General features: G+C 48.8%; 1 protein-coding gene across 7 annotated transcripts in view; it reads left to right on the top strand.

Annotated features, from left to right (window-relative positions):
- LOC139466796 (SCO-spondin-like) overlaps positions 1–16,289 on the top strand; it is an 85,336-nt gene that overhangs the window by 11,699 nt on the left and 57,348 nt on the right. For all 7 annotated transcript variants that reach the window (XM_071248489.1, XM_071248491.1, XM_071248490.1 and 4 more), the window contains exons 6-16: positions 439–702; positions 2,789–3,049; positions 4,011–4,196; positions 5,514–5,777; positions 6,980–7,171; positions 8,083–8,337; positions 9,479–9,670; positions 10,717–10,917; positions 12,651–12,905; positions 14,040–14,234; positions 15,540–15,728. In XM_071248489.1, coding sequence (XP_071104590.1) covers positions 439–702; positions 2,789–3,049; positions 4,011–4,196; positions 5,514–5,777; positions 6,980–7,171; positions 8,083–8,337; positions 9,479–9,670; positions 10,717–10,917; positions 12,651–12,905; positions 14,040–14,234; positions 15,540–15,728 — 2,454 coding nt within the window. The remainder of the gene's footprint in view (positions 1–438; positions 703–2,788; positions 3,050–4,010; positions 4,197–5,513; positions 5,778–6,979; positions 7,172–8,082; positions 8,338–9,478; positions 9,671–10,716; positions 10,918–12,650; positions 12,906–14,039; positions 14,235–15,539; positions 15,729–16,289) is intronic.

Here is a 16,289-nt window from a genome sequence, read left to right as displayed (position 1 = left end):
AGACATCAGACGTTAGACACTAAATCCACAGACATCAGACGTTAGACACTAGATCCACAGACATCAGACGTTAGACACTAAATCCACAGACATCAGACGTTAGACACTAGATCCACAGACATCAGATGTTGCTCACAAGATCTACATTTGACATCAGACGTTAGACACAAGATCCACATATGACATCAGACGTTACACACAAGATCCACATTTAACATCAGACGTTAGACACAATACGCTATACACTAGATCCACTGACATCAGACGTTAGACAATATTTACAGACGACTTAGCTGTAGTCACACATCAAAGCTTTAGTCACACATGACATCGAACATCGAACAAATACGTTCAGCTCAGACAATAACTCCTATCTTCAAAGATCCACTGACTCGAAACCCAGCTATAGCATTGCGTCAGTCCCTGCCTCTCTTGCAGTCACCTTCACCACGGAGTTGAACAACGCCACAGTGCGCGGCGGGGGCGACTTCACGTTGACCGCCGCCGTCGGCCAGACGGACAAGACGGACTGGCAATGGTCGAAAGGGGGCAAGGTGCTGGCGGAGAGTAACAGGATGAAGTTTGGCCAGGATGGTTCCGGGAAATATACGCTGAATGTGGTCGGAGCCGAGACTGCAGACGAAGGGGAATACACGTTCACGCTTGGAGGCAAATCAACAAAGGGTTACGTTGAAGTCATAGGTGAGAAGGAAGTTGTTTCCTATTCTGAAGATTGCCAGCTAATCCAAACTACACTAGTTCCTTACTATTTGAGTATCATGGAATCGCCTCCCTGAAATAGGGTGGTTGAAGTCCCACACACTCACCTAACACTTCCCCCAAACAACTCACCCCCAGCACTTCCCACACCAACCCTCACACCCCACACGCCACAACCGCCCTACAACCACCCAACACTTCCCACAAAACCACACCCGCCCTACCACCACCCAGCCCTTCTAAAACACAAAATCCGCCCTACCCCCACCCTACACTTCCCACACCCGCCCTACCCCCACCCAACACTTCCCACATCCCAGACCCGTCCTACCACCACCCAACACTTCCCACACCAGCCCTACCCCCACCCTACACTTCCCACACCCGTCCTACCCCCACCCAACACTTCCCACAGCCCACACCCGTCCTACCCCCACCCAACACTTCCCACACACCACACTCGCCCTACCCCCACCCTACACTTCCGACACCCCACACCAGCCCTACCCCCACCCTACACTTCCCACACCCGTCCTACCCCCACCCAACACTTCCCACACCAGCCCTACCCCCACCCTACACTTCCCACACACCACACTCGCCCTACCCCCACCCAACACTTCCCACACCCCACACCAGCCCTACCCCCACCCTACACTTCCCACACCAGCCCTACCCCCACCCAACACTTCCCACACCAGCCCTACCCCCACCCAACACTTCCCACACCAGCCCTACCCCCACCCAACACTTCCCACAGCCCACACCAGCCCTACCCCCACCCTACACTTCCCACACCAGCCCTACCCCCACCCTACACTTCCCACACCCGTCCTACCCCCACCCAACACTTCCCACAGCCCACACCCGTCCTACCCCCACCCTACACTTCCCACACACCACACTCGCCCTACCCCCACCCTACACTTCCCACACACCACACTCGCCCTACCCCCACCCTACACTTCCCACAGCCCACACCAGCCCTACCCCCACCCAACACTTCCCACACCAGCCCTACCCCCACCCAACACTTCCCACAGCCCACACCAGCCCTACCCCCACCCTACACTTCCCACACCCGTCCTACCCCCACCCAACACTTCCCACACCAGCCCTACCCCCACCCTACACTTCCCACACCAGCCCTACCCCCACCCAACACTTCTCACACCCGTCCTACCCCCACCCAACACTTCCCACACCCGTCCTACCCCCACCCAACACTTCTCACACCAGCCCTACCCCCACTCTACACTTCCCACACCCGTCCTACCCCCACCCAACACTTCCCACACCAGCCCTACCCCCACCCTACACTTCCCACACCCGTCCTACCCCCACCCAACACTTCCCACACCCCACACCCGTCCTACCCCCACCCAACACTTCCCACACCCCACACCCGTCCTACCCCCACCCAACACTTCCCACACACCACACTCGCCCTACCCCCACCCTACACTTCCCACACCCGCCCTACCCCCACCCAACACTTCTCACATCCCAGACCCGTCCTACCACCACCCAACACTTCCCACACCAGCCCTACCCCCACCCTACACTTCCCACACCCGTCCTACCCCCTACCAACACTTCCGACACCCCACACCCGTCCTACCCCCACCCAACACTTCCGACATCTTCCGCCCTACCCCCACCCTACACTTACCACACCCAACACTTCCCACTCCCCACACCCTACACCCACCCTACCCCCACCCAACACTTACCACACCCACACTTCCCACACCCCACACCCGCCCTACCCCCACCCAACACTTACCACACCCAACACTTCCCACACCACACACCCCACACCAGCCCTACCCCCACCCAGCACTTCCTACACCCAACACTTCCCACACCCCACATCCCACACCCGCCCTACCCACACCCAGCACTTCCTACCCCCAACACTTCCCACACCCCACACCCGCCCTACCCACACCCAGCACTTCCTACACTTCCTACACCCAACACCGCCTCACATTGAAAAACTCACCACTCACTCATTTGTGACTAGTCCATGAATCAACCTTATAATTGACTATACTGCTGGTTCCAGCTGAGATTCTTGACGGCCTGAAGGATATCCGAGTTCGGCAGGGGGACAGTTTTGAGCAATCCGTCCTTCTGATCGGCACTGGGTACTCGGGGTGGCGCTGGATGAAGGACGGGGTGGCCTTGGCTGAGAGTGAGAGGATCAAGTTTAGCAGTGGCGACAGTTCGTACAGGATGGCAACCACAGGGGCCACGCTGTCAGACACCGGCAAATACTCCTTCATCGTCGGAGGGAAAACCTCGGAGGGGACAGTAACTGTATACGGTGAGCTGTGTATCTGAAAACACGGACCTTGACCTTGTTAATCGAACTTAACCTTTTCCACGGGCGGTGAGTTAGCCTAGTTGTTAAAGCGCTCGCTCGTTAGCCAGAAAACCCGAGTTCGATTCCCCACATGGGTGCAAGGACCATTTCTGGTGTCCCCCGCCGTCATATTGCTATAATATTGCTGAAAGCGGCGTAAAACCATACTCGTTCACTTAAGGCCCCCTATGATGGAGGTTCGTAATCCTGTCTTGTTGATTATTGAAATTTGATGCATTTAAAATCATGGACAGAACGGGTACAAGAATTATAAAATTCCGTTTGTACGTAAAATATACTAAATGACTATTTACCCCGTAGTGAACACATTACACACTAACACAGTGCATCACCTAATTGGGTAGAATCGACCTTCAGCAACCCATGCTTGCCGTAAAAGGCGACGATGCTTGTCGTAAGAGGCGACTAACGGGATCGGGTGGTCAGGCTTGCTGACTTGGTTGATGCATGTCATCATATCCCAATTGCATGGAACGATGCTCATGCCATCAATCACTGAATTGTCTGGCCTAGACTTGATTATTTATAGACCGCTGTCAAATAGCTGAAATATTGCTGAGTGCGGCGTTAAACAAAAAACAAACAAAGGAACTTAATTTGCTCAGTGACGACTACTCTTCAATATATGGGTCTGTGGCCTTATTCCTCAGTATTACACTGATTAAGGAGATGCGTTGGGCAGTCGTAGGAATATATCGTTCACTTGTCATGCAAAGGTCTGGGTTCGATTCCCAACACAGATACAAAGTGTTAAACTCTCGTCGTGAATTACCTGTGATATTTCTGGAATATTGTTAAAAGCGGCGAGAAACCTCACTCACCCACTCATGCCGATAGTAATTGACTAATAACACTTCCCGAGTCTCCGAATTTATATTTGACGCTATGACCGACTTTTCAGTTGATGGTGGATGGAGCGAGTGGTCGGCGTGGAAAAGGGTATGCTCGGCCGACTGCGGTCAGTCGGTCAGCGGGACGGACACGCGGACGCGGACCTGCACCAACCCTGCTCCAGTGAATAACGGAAGCACCTGTGATGGGGTTGCTGAAGAGAAGAACACCATCCAGTGTAACACTACAGCTTGTGGTAACTACATTGTGACTATCGACTTACTGCCTCAGGGCCATATGGCTAGTGTCTCCATACTTGGTGCATGGGACTCATATTAACTTTACGATTCACATCACTTTACGATAGGTGTCATTTTACGACAGATATCACTTTACGATACATATCACTTTACGATACGCATCACTTTACGATACGTGTCACTTTACAATACGCATCACTTTACGATATATATCACTTTACGATACATATCACTTTACGACACATGTCCCTTGTGCACATCACTTTACGATATGTGTCACATTACGATACGTGTCACTTTACGATACACGTCCCTTTACGATACGTGTCACTTTACGATACACATCACTTTACAATACGTTTCACTTTACGATACGCATCACATTACGATACGTTTCATTTTACGATACTTGTCACTCAGCGATACCTGTCACGATATCTTAAACATGATACGATGCGTATCTTGTTACAATACACATGAGTTTACGCCACGCATCCTACAATGAAACACATGACTGTCTGAGCAGTTCTTTGATCAAGGTTACCACAGTAAAAGCCTCAGTAAAGCTTTCAAGAAGTGTTCCTCGTCACGATATGGCTGAAATATTGCCGATGTGACGTAAAGCATTACCTCACTCACTCATTCAAGAAGTGTTCAGGTAGACATATGGAGGACTTTTCAAATTATGACACACAAAAAAATGATGTCCGATGCAATTCCCAATTGACTTGTACCATAAGGTCCTCTCATTTTTCAGGTGAACTATTTACTTGCCTTTGCATGTGTTTATGACCGTCGCGACTGGGGTGCAGGATACGCTCACCTTTTCTTGAAAGCCGTCATCACTAAACAGATGCTCAGGATAGTCGAAATCGTACAATCGACTCTGAAATTTCCAATATTAATATATTTTATATTTATATTTATTTTATCAAGGACACGCATGTCTTAAGGATACGCACTACTCAATGAAACGCATCAGTTAACGACACTTTGTCCATGCTATGGACATCAATCACGACATTGATTTAAAGAATATAGATGCTCCTACAGTGTACACATTGGTACAGAACACGGTAGTTGCTCTTAGTTCAAGGTCGCTGTATGCTATTCGAGGTTAAAATTCAGTCGGGTCGCCTAGTGGTTAAAGCGTTTGCTAGTCATGCCGAAGACCCAGGTTCGATTTCCCACATGGGTACAATGTGTGATGCCCATTCCTGGTGTCCCCCGCCGTGATATCGCTGGAATATTGTTAAAAGCGGCGTTAAACCATATTCACTCACTCATTCACTCAACACCTGGTGTCCTTGCAGTCAGCTTCACCACAGAGCTGAATAACGTCACAGTTCAGAGTGGGAGTGACTTCAACTTGACCGCTGCGGTCAGTGGGACGGACAAGACGGACGGGCAATGGTTGAAGGGGGGCAAGGTGCTGGCTGAGAGCGAGAGGATGAAGTTTGGCCAGGATGGTTCCGGGAAATATACCCTGAATGTGGTGGGGGCTACTGCCGCCGACGGCGGAGAATACACATTCGCCATTGCAGGAAAATCCACAAAAGGAACAGTCAAAGTCATTGGTGAGTCCCCATGTGGAGGTGGGTCCTTCTTGTCGATTTTACAGCCTCTTCTTTCTCCAATTCGCGTCTCACACAGGGGCATGTTTGTCTGAGGTACCGGAGGTCTGGAGTAGTGTCGCATAGTCCTCCAAGTGTCATTTCCTCCCACCCATCCTTGTCTAACGGTCCGATCGAGACACCAGGTGTTAACCCACCCATCCTTGTCTAATGACCCTAAAGAGACACCAGGTGTCAGCCCTCCCATCCTTGTCTCACGGTCCCCTCGAGACACCAGGTGTCAACCCCCAATACTTGTCTCACGGTCCTTTCGAGACACCAGGTGTCAGCCCCCCAATACTTATCTCACGGTCCCTTCGAGACGCCAGGTGTCAGTCCCCCAATACTTGTCTCACGGTCCTTTCGAGACACCAGGTGTCAGCCCCCCCCAATACTTGTCTCACGGTACCTTCGAGACACCAGGTGCCAGCCCTCCCATCCTTTCCTCACGGTCCCCTCGAGACACCAGGTGTCAGCCTCCCATCCTTGTTTCACGGTCCCCTGGAGACACCAGGTGTCAGCCCCCAATACTTGTCTCACGGTCCTTTCGAGACACCAGGTGTCAGCCCTCCCATCCTTGCCTCACGGTCCCCTCGAGACACCAGGTGTCAGCCTCCCATCCTTACCTCACGGTCCCCTGGAGACACCAGGTGTAAGCCCACAATCCTTGCCTCCCGGTCCCTTCGAGACGCCAGGTGTCAGCCCCCCCAATACTTGTCTCACGGTCCCTTCGAGACACCAGGTGTCAGCCCCCCAATACTTGTCTCACGATCCTTTCGAGACACCAGGTGTCAGCCCCCCCAATACTTGTCTCACGGTCCCTTCGAGACACCAGGTGTCAGCGTCCCATCCTTGTTTCACGGTCCCCTGGAAAAACCAGGTGTCAGCCCCCCAATACTTGTCTCACGGTCCCCTGGAGACACCAGGAGTCAGCCCCCCAATCCTTGCCTCATGGGTCCCTGGAGACACCAGGTGTCAGCCTCCCATCCTTGTTTCACGGTCCCCTGGAGACACCAGGTGTTAGCCCTCCAATCCTTGTCTAACAGTCCTCCCAAGACATGCACGAATCACCCATCCCTTGAGTCATGTTCCTATCAAGATACCAGGTGTCAGTCACTCATCTCTGTTATGTTAGTCCTCTTGTTCATCAAGTATTCATGTTTCAGTTGACGGCGGTTGGGACACGTGGACCACGTGGCATATCGTCTCGTGCTCGGCCACGTGCGGGGCCAATGTGGTCGGTGTCTCAAGACGAGTGCGGTACTGCGACAACCCCAACCCAGCAAATGGAGGGAAAAATTGTGAAGGGGAAAGGATAGAGAGAAACTCAACAACGTGTGACCTCCCCGAGTGTATCAGTGCGTATCAGCAGCTATACTTGTCTCTGTACATGTGTGAATTGTGTGTCAGTGCGTATCAGCAGCTATACTTGTCTCTGTACATGTGTGAATTGTGTGTCAGTGCGTATCAGCAGCTATACTTGTCTCTGTACATGTGTGAATTGTGTGTCAGTGCGTATCAGCAGCTATACTTGTCTCTGTACATGTGTGAATTGTGTGTCAGTGCCTCAAAGTGAAACTGACCAATCAGAGAGCAGAATTACTAACCCCATGTAATACCGTATACCGTCAGTAGAAATCCAAGATGGTTGTTACTGACGTAATATGAGACCGTATACCGCCAGTAACTGCCATTTTGGATTTTCCAACACCCACTTCAAATATTTCACATGAAAATTCTGGTACAGAAATTGTTATTCGACACTGTTCTGTGTTTTAATATCATTATTTTTGATGCGCAAAGGCATTAATATTTGTTTAGATCTCGTTCGTGACTTAAGATAATAGTTAGAATTATGTACAAGGTTTGGCCTCTAAGGTTTGGAGAGTAGTCTCCCTTTGACCTTAAACGTCAACAGTTGTAATTGCCAAGATTTCATTTTGTCATGATTCGTGCGACATAGATACCAGAAACATTTCGGCACAATAAATTCGTTGTGGTGTCTTCAGCTTCCGTATACGGTCTCATATTAGGTAAGGAGACAAATATGTCACCCTCTACGGCAACAAAAGACTCCATAACTAATAGCATATCGACAACAACACTCGTGTCTGTAGATCTGTGAACTATCTGAGTGTATTTGTATGACCTTCTGTGACGATGAGTCCAGTATAGATAGTCAGCCTCAAGACATGAAGTGTCGTGTAGTGCCATGTGTGTTTCACGAAGGCTCCTCAAAGCTCCAAAGTATCCTGTTTCACTAATCCAGTTCTCAGCGGGCTAAAGAACCTGACATTGCGGGTTGGCGAAGAGATGACTTTGAGCGCCGGCACCAAGGCCTCAGCTACGGGAGTCGCACAGTGGTACCGCCACGGCCACCTCCTTCACGACAGCAGTCGGGTGGCCGTCACGAACGACAACACCAACTACTCCTTGACCCTGCGCAATCTCACCGTGGGCGACACAGGCACCTACACATTCAGTATTGAGGGGCAGACAGCGGAAGGACACTTGTTGGTTGTAGGTAAGACACATCGCTTGGCAAAGACCGCAAACACGTTGTAGGCAGATTTGTGTCAGCTGCGAGAGTCGTGTGTTGTCTGTGACAAGGTGCTCTAGTTAGGAAGAGCTGTGTGTTGCCTGTGACAAGGTGTTTTAGTTAGGAAGAGCTGTGTGTTGTCTGTGACAAGGTGCTCTAGTTAGAAAGAGCTGTGTGTTGCCTGTGACAAGGTGTTTTAGTTAGGAAGAGCTGTGTGTTGCCTGTGACAAGGTGTTTTAGTTAGGAAGAGCTGTGTGTTGCCTGTGACAAGGTGTTTTAGTTAGGAAGAGCTGTGTGTTGTCTGTGACAAGGTGCTCTAGTTAGAAAGAGCTGTGTGTTGTCTGTGACAAGGTGTTCTAGTTAGGAAGAGCTGTGTGTTGTCTGTGACAAGGTGCTCTAGTTAGGAAGAGCTGTGTGCTGTCTGTGACAAGGTGTTCTAGTTAGAAAGAGCTGTGTGTTGTCTGTGACAAGGTGCTCTAGTTAGGAAGAGCTGTGTGCTGTCTGTGACAAGGTGTTCTAGTTAGGAAGAGTCGTGTGTTGTCTGTGACAAGGTGCTCTAGTTAGGAAGAGCTGTGTGTTGTCTGTGACAAGGTGTTCTAGTTAGGAAGAGCTGTGTGTTGCCTGTGACAAGGTGTTCTAGTTAGGAAGAGCTGTGTGTTGTCTGTGACAAGTTGTTCTAGTTAGGAAGAGCTGTGTGTTGTCTGTGACAAGGTGTTCTAGTTAGGACGAGCTGTGTGTTGTCTGTGACAGGGTGTTCTAGTAAGGAAGAGCTGTGTGTTGTCTGTGACAATGGTGATCTATTAAGGAAGCGTTGTGCATTGTCTGTGACAATGTGCACTAGTTAGGAACAGTTGTGTTACAATACAACCCCTTTATACAATGCAAACCCTGAACACAACACAATCCCTGTTTACAACACAACCCGTGTATACAAGACAACCCTGTATACAACACAACCTCCGTATACAATACAACCCCTTTATACAATGCAAACCCTGAACACAACACAATCCCTGTTTACAACACAACCCCTGTATACAAGACAACCCTGTATACAACACAACCTCCGTATACAACACAACCCCTGTATACAACACCGCCTCTGTATACAAAACTCTGTGTCCAGCTGACGGAGGCTGGAGTGTCTGGTCGGACTGGAATAGAACGTGCAGCGCCACCTGTGGGACTAATATCCCCGCGACGCAGAGAAGAACACGGACATGTGACAATCCTGAACCAGCCAATGGCGGAAATAGCTGCACAGGAGACCCATCAGAGCAGACCACAGCGGTGTGTAACCTTGGATCTTGTAATACAGGTATGTACCCAACACTGACAGTATACACTCTCCGTCTTGTTATCAGGGGCGGTCGGGTAGCCTAGCGGTTAAAGCGTTCACTTGTCACGTCGAAGACCCGGGTTCGATTCCCGACATGGGTACAATGTGTGAAGCCAATTTCTGGTGTTCCCCGCCGTGATATTGCTGGAATAGTGCTAAAAGCGGCGTAAGACCAACCTCACTCGCTCGTTCTTGTTGTCAGTGTTCAGTGGGTTAAAATGCATGGATTGCATTGACACATATTTGACAGCACTTGAGCTTTTTATATACAATATCAAATAAAGCCCAACAAGATGACAGCCATTTCATTTCGGACATACAGATTCAGTGCCATTGAGGTGGAAACGTGTTAGATTCAGATTCACTGTCACATGAACGTTTTGTCTTGTGAAAGAATCCAAATATAATTGAATTTCTGTCTGAGTCGGAGTCTACTCCGGACGGTGGGGATACTGGTTATTACGAATGCTGGTCAGTTCTAAGCCTGACTAACCTTCAGCTATGGGCCATAAAAAAGTGAACTTGTCAATGTAGTACATTGTTTGAGTATTTCATTGCCAGTGTATTTGGTCTGTTGAGCCAGTTTTAGGGGTCCAAATGGACACAGACATGGACAAGATGCTTACCAGACCCGGCAACACCTTCGTGGATAGCGCTATGACGACAATGATGTTTGTTTGTTTGTTTGTTTGTTTGTTTGTTGTTTAACGCCGCACTCGGCAATATTCCAGCTATATGACGGCTGTCTGTAAACCAGACAATCCAGTGATTGATATCATGAGCATCGATCCACACAATTGGGGGACGACGGCGATGACCTCAAAGCTGTCGTAAATGGGTTTTTCGGGATTGCCTGCGGAAACTTCTTCCTGACTGGAATTGAAAAGTTTCACTATCGATATGAGATGTGTATTGAAAAACAGGGAGATTATGTTGAAACACTTTTACAATTGTTTGCTTTGTTTGTTGGGCGTAGAAATTTTTGACCAGCCTTCGTATGTCCCAAAATAACAATCTGACTTCAGGACCAGTTGACGGGGGATGGGATGTGTGGACGAGCTGGCATATCACGAGCTGTTCGGCTACATGCGGCGACGACGTTGCCGGAGTTTTGCGACGTGTCCGGTACTGCGATCATCCCACGCCACGCAATGGCGGGGCAAACTGTAATGGAAGCCGCATACAGACCAACACTACCGTCTGCACGACGTTGCCCAAGTGTTTCAGTGAGTATACTACTTAATAAAATGCATTTTTTCAGTGAAACGGAGTGAAAATATTGAATTTTGTTCACAACATATTTTTTTCAGCTTTTATTGTAAAACCTGAGGACATTACACCCCCTCCCCCGCCCTTGCCCCTCCCCCGTCACTGCCCCGCCCTTGCCCCTCCCGCATCACTGTCCCGCCCTTGCCCCTCCCCTGTCACTGGCCATCCCTTCACCCGGTCAGTGTCGTAATATATACCGCACAACCAACTAAAACCACACAATCCTTCCGACTCCCAAACAACCAATCAATATTCACGGCAGAACTAATGGGCATGGCCTCAGCCCTCCATAATCAAGAATCCAAAAACCACAAAAAAAATCCTAATACTTACCGACTCCCTAAGTGGACTGCAAGCCCTCCAAAACAAAAATACCAAAAAAACCGACCTAAATTAATAAATCAAATACTTAAAAGCTCCAATGACCTAACTAAGACAGGCAAACAAATAACCTTCTTGTGGATACCCGCCCACGTAGGAATATACTGTAATGAAAACGCCGATAAAGCAGCTAAACTATCCCTAACAATCCAAGAAATAAGCTTAAACTTACCCATATCAAAATCAGAAATTAAAAAGTGTAAACAAGCAAAAAATCACCAAAAAATGGCATAACCTATATCTAAACTCAAATAGCCAAATCAAAAAGGTGCTCAGCAAACCACTAACCAAACCAAACATTCTCCATCCATCAAAAAAAATCGACAGACTAATCACTAAACTCCAAACAGGACACACCAACCTAAATAACCACCTAAAAAAATTAAAACACACACTACAGGTAACTGCCCACACGGCAAACAACCAGAAACTCCAGAACACGCACTCATCCACTGCACACACTACCTAACACATCGAACCGCATTACAAACCACCCTCAATCTAAACAAGGCTCTCACTCTAGAAGCAATACTAAACCCACAAAATAAACTAGAAAACTTCAAGGCCTTAGTCAAGACGGAACTAATAAAACGCATCTAAAAACACAATAACCTACCAAATCAAAATCAAATAAACAAACAAACATCCACCATACTCAGCTCCCTTAGTTCTCCTCCCCAACCCCATCGGCATCTATTCCAAATCTCAAAATTCCCAAATTCTATATAAGCATCCCCTAAACCCCCCTCTTGGGTTGCACAGGCCACTTTCGCCCCTTTCGGAAACACATTAAATGGCCTGGCCGGGCCCGTGTGCGAAATACGCATCAGTCGGAAAGCGCACGTTAAATCTCCAAAGTAAGTAAGTAAGTAAGTCAAACTCGATGTCGAAATATATTAACATCATTTGCTTGAGTTGCCGTGATGTAATTAAATATCGATGAGGGAGTGAGTGAGTTGGGTTTAACGCCGTTTTAAAAAGTATTCCGGTTGTATCACGGCGTGTCAGCTTAATGTGGGAGGAAATGCCAAAGTGACGCAGGTCTTAGACCTTTACCGCTTCGGTGCAACCCACGGGCACGGAAACATAATCGGGACGAATCGTGAACCCACAATCATAGGTTTCTGGCAGCCCAAGGGACGCAACTCTGCACAGCGAATCGCGGCGCCTTAGACAAATGGGCCATCCGTGACCCCCAACATATCGATGACTACATGCAGGCGTGATATAAAGGCAATCACTGATAATGGCATCACAATGTTCCCAACTACCTGTTTTATTAGCCTCATACGTTTTTTTGTTCTTGTAGTTCTCAGCGGGCCCCAGAACATGACGCTCCGGTCAGGGCAGAAGCTGACACTGAACGTGGACGTCGACGAGAGTGTCCACTCCAAAGCGGAGTGGCTCCAGAAGGGCAAGGTGCTTCACCCCAGCACGAGGGTCAAGATCTACCACGACAAGGGAAACAACACAATGACCATAGATCAGGTTACCGTGGCCGACAGTGGCGCGTACACGTTCAGAATTGAAGGACAGACGGCCGACGGCTACGTCACAGTGATTGGTAAGAGGTGGTGTCCAACAGATGGGCATTTGAGCAACGTGGTAGATGCCCATTAGGAGCTAACAGTATTTTAGGTATGCTAAGTATTCTAATGCAATACTGTAAAGTTGATACTACAATGTCGCATAACTTGCCTGGTCTCCAAATCGACACAAGTGTGTGTGAAGTGTAAATTCGATGGCACGTTGCTACGGTATTCCTCTGCTTATACCACCGGGTTAGAATTGATCTCCAGCAACCCCTGATTGTCTCTTCTTGTGAAGATCCGGGTTAGAATTGATCTCCAGCAACCCCTGCTTGTCTCCCCTTGTGAAGATTCGGGATAGAATTGGTCTCCAGCAACCCCTGATTGTCTCCCCTTGTGAAGATTCGGGATAGAATTGGTCTCCAGCAACCCCTGATTGTCTCCCATTGTGAAGAACTGGGTTAGAATTGATCTCCAGCAACCCCTGCTTGTCTCCCCTTGTGAAGATTCGGGATAGAATTGGTCTCCAGCAACCCCTGCTTGTCTCCCCTTGTGAAGATTCGGGATAGAATTGGTCTCCAGCAACCCCTGCTTGTCTCCCATTGTGAAGATCCGGGTTAAAATTGATCTCCAGCAACTCCTGATTGTCTCCCCTTGTGAAGATCCGGGTTAAAATTGATCTCCAGCAACCCCTGATTGTCTCCCATTGTGAAGATCCGGGTTAGAATTCATCTCCAGCAACCCCTGATTGTCTCCCCTTGTGAAGATCCGGGTTAGGATTGATCTCCAGCAACCCCTGATTGTCTCCCCTTGTGAAGATCCGGGTTAGAATTGGTCTTCAGCAACCCATGCTTGTGTCTTCCCCTTGTGAAGATCCGGGTTAGAATTGGTCTTCAGCAATAGATGTTTGTCGTAAGAGGCGACTAACGGGATCGGAGAGTCAGGCCCGGTGACTTGGTCGATGCATGTCATCACATGCCAATTGCGTAGATCGATGCTCATGATGTGAATCACTGGATTGTCTGGTCCAGACTCGATTATTTACAGACCGCCGTCATATAGCTGGAATATGGCTGATTATGGCGTTAATAAACAACAAGACACATCCCATATCTATCAATGGCCTGTCGCTCAATGGCTTCATGCCCTCAGTGTGGTTCTGTGTTTAGTGGACGGCGGTTGGGGCGGCTGGACGGAGTGGGTGGGGTCGTGTACGGCGACCTGTGGGGACAACATCACGGTGCGTCGGACGAGGAGCAGAGCTTGTGACAGCCCCGCGCCTGGAAATGGCGGGAATGAGTGTGCTGGGAGCACAACAGACAACGAAACTATAGCATGTGACGTGCCATCTTGCATCCCTGTAGGTAGGTGGTGTGTATAGCTGGGGTGATCTACTAGGGAGGTGATGTGTATAGCCGGGGTGATCTAGTATGGAGGTGATGTGTATAGCCGGGGTGATCTACTAGGGAGGTGATGTGTATAGCCGGGGTGATCTAGAAGGGAGGTGATGTGTATAGCTGGGGTGATCTACTACGGAGGTGATGTGTATAGCCGGGGTTATCTACTAGGGAGGTGATGTGTATAGCTAGGGTGATCTACTAGGGAGTGTATGTGTATAGCCGGGGTGATCTACCAAGGAGGTGTTGTGTATAGCCGGGCTGATCTACTAGGGAGGTGATGTGTATAGCCTGTGTGATCTACTAGGGAGGTGATGTGTATAGCCGGGGTGATCTGCTAGGGAGGTGTTGTGTATAACCGGGGTGATCTACTAAGGAGGTGATGTGTATAACCGGGGTGATCTACTAGGGAGGTGATGTGTATAGCTAGGGTGATCTACTAGGTAGGTGATGTGTATAGCCGGGGTGATCTACTAGGGAGGTGATGTGTATAGCCGGGGTGATCTACTAGGGAGGTGTTGTGTATATCTAGGGTGATCTACTACGGAGGTGTTGTGTATAGCCGGGATGATCTACTTGGGAGGTGATGTGTATAGCCGGGGTTATCTACTAGGGAGGTGATGTGTATAGCTAGGGTGATCTACTAGGGAGTTGATGTGTATAGCTAGGGTGATCTACTAGGGAGTGTATGTGTATAGCCGGGGTGATCTACCAAGGAGGTGTTGTGTATAGCCGGGCTGATCTACTAGGGAGGTGATGTGTATAGCCTGTGTGATCTACTAGGGAGATGATGTGTATAGCCGGGGTGATCTGCTAGGGAGGTGTTGTGTATAACCGGGGTGATCTACTAAGGAGGTGATGTGTATAACCGGGGTGATCTACTAGGGAGGTGTTGTGTATATCTAGGGTGATCTACTAGGGAGGTAATGTGTATAGCTAGGGTGATCTACTAGGGAGTTGATGTGTATAGCCGGGGTGATCTACTAGGTAGGTGTTGTGTATAGCTAGGGTGATCTACTAGGGAGGTGATGTGTATAGCTGGGGTGATCTACTAGGGAGGTGATGTGTATAGCCGGGAAGATCTACTAGGGAGGTGATGTGTATAGCCGGGGTGTACCTGAGATGGAGAGGGCGTGGCAAGGAACTTACAAGTATCTTCAACTTTGCCTCCAGTGGTACATCGATCTGATCTGAAGAAAAGCAACTATAACGGTAAATAATTGATATTTTTTTAAATTTCTTGTCATAATTTGTTTGGTGGTTCGATTACAGTTAACGGGGGCTGGACTGAGTGGTCGACGGTGGCGAGGAGGTGTAGCGCCACGTGCGGTCAGTCGGTCAGTGGGACGGACACGAGGACACGGACGTGTACCAACCCTGTTCCTAGCGGCGGGGGCAGTCAGTGTGCGGGAAATGCAAGCGTATCACAGTCTGTAACCTGCCCAGATATAATATGTCCAGGTTTGAATACTTCACTTTCCTTGTCAGCACTATGGGAAGCACGATATAAAATATCGTGATGTCTCCGTTTCCAAAGTGAGTGAATTGTGTTTGTGTTTGAGCGTGTGTGTTACGGGGTTCGTAACGCCTCTATATTGTTTGACAAAGGGGTTATAACGCCTCTATAATGTTTGACACGATGTCGTAACGCCTCTATAATGTTTGACAAGGGGGTTGTAACGCCTCTATATTGTTTGACAAGGGGGTTATAACGTCTCTATAATGTTTGACACGATGTCGTAACGCCTCTATTATGTTTGACAGGGGTTGTAAAGCCTATATAATGTTTGACAAGGGGGTTGTAACGCCTCTATATTGTTTGACAAGGGGGTTATAATGTCTCTATAATGTTTGACACGATGTCGTAACGCCTCTATTATGTTTGACAGGGGTTGTAAAGCCTATATAATGTTTGACAAGGGGGTTGTAACGCCTCTATAATGTTTGACAAGGGGGTTGTAACGCCTCTATATTATTTGACAAGGGTGTTGCAGCGCCTCTATATTGTTTGACAAGGGGGTT

The sequence above is a fragment of the Haliotis cracherodii genome, unplaced genomic scaffold (genome assembly GCF_022045235.1).
Source record: "Haliotis cracherodii isolate W230 unplaced genomic scaffold, xgHalCrac1.p SCAF_19, whole genome shotgun sequence".
In the NCBI taxonomy this organism is placed as follows: domain Eukaryota; kingdom Metazoa; phylum Mollusca; class Gastropoda; order Lepetellida; family Haliotidae; genus Haliotis; species Haliotis cracherodii.
This window is presented reverse-complemented; position numbering and strand designations above follow the sequence as displayed.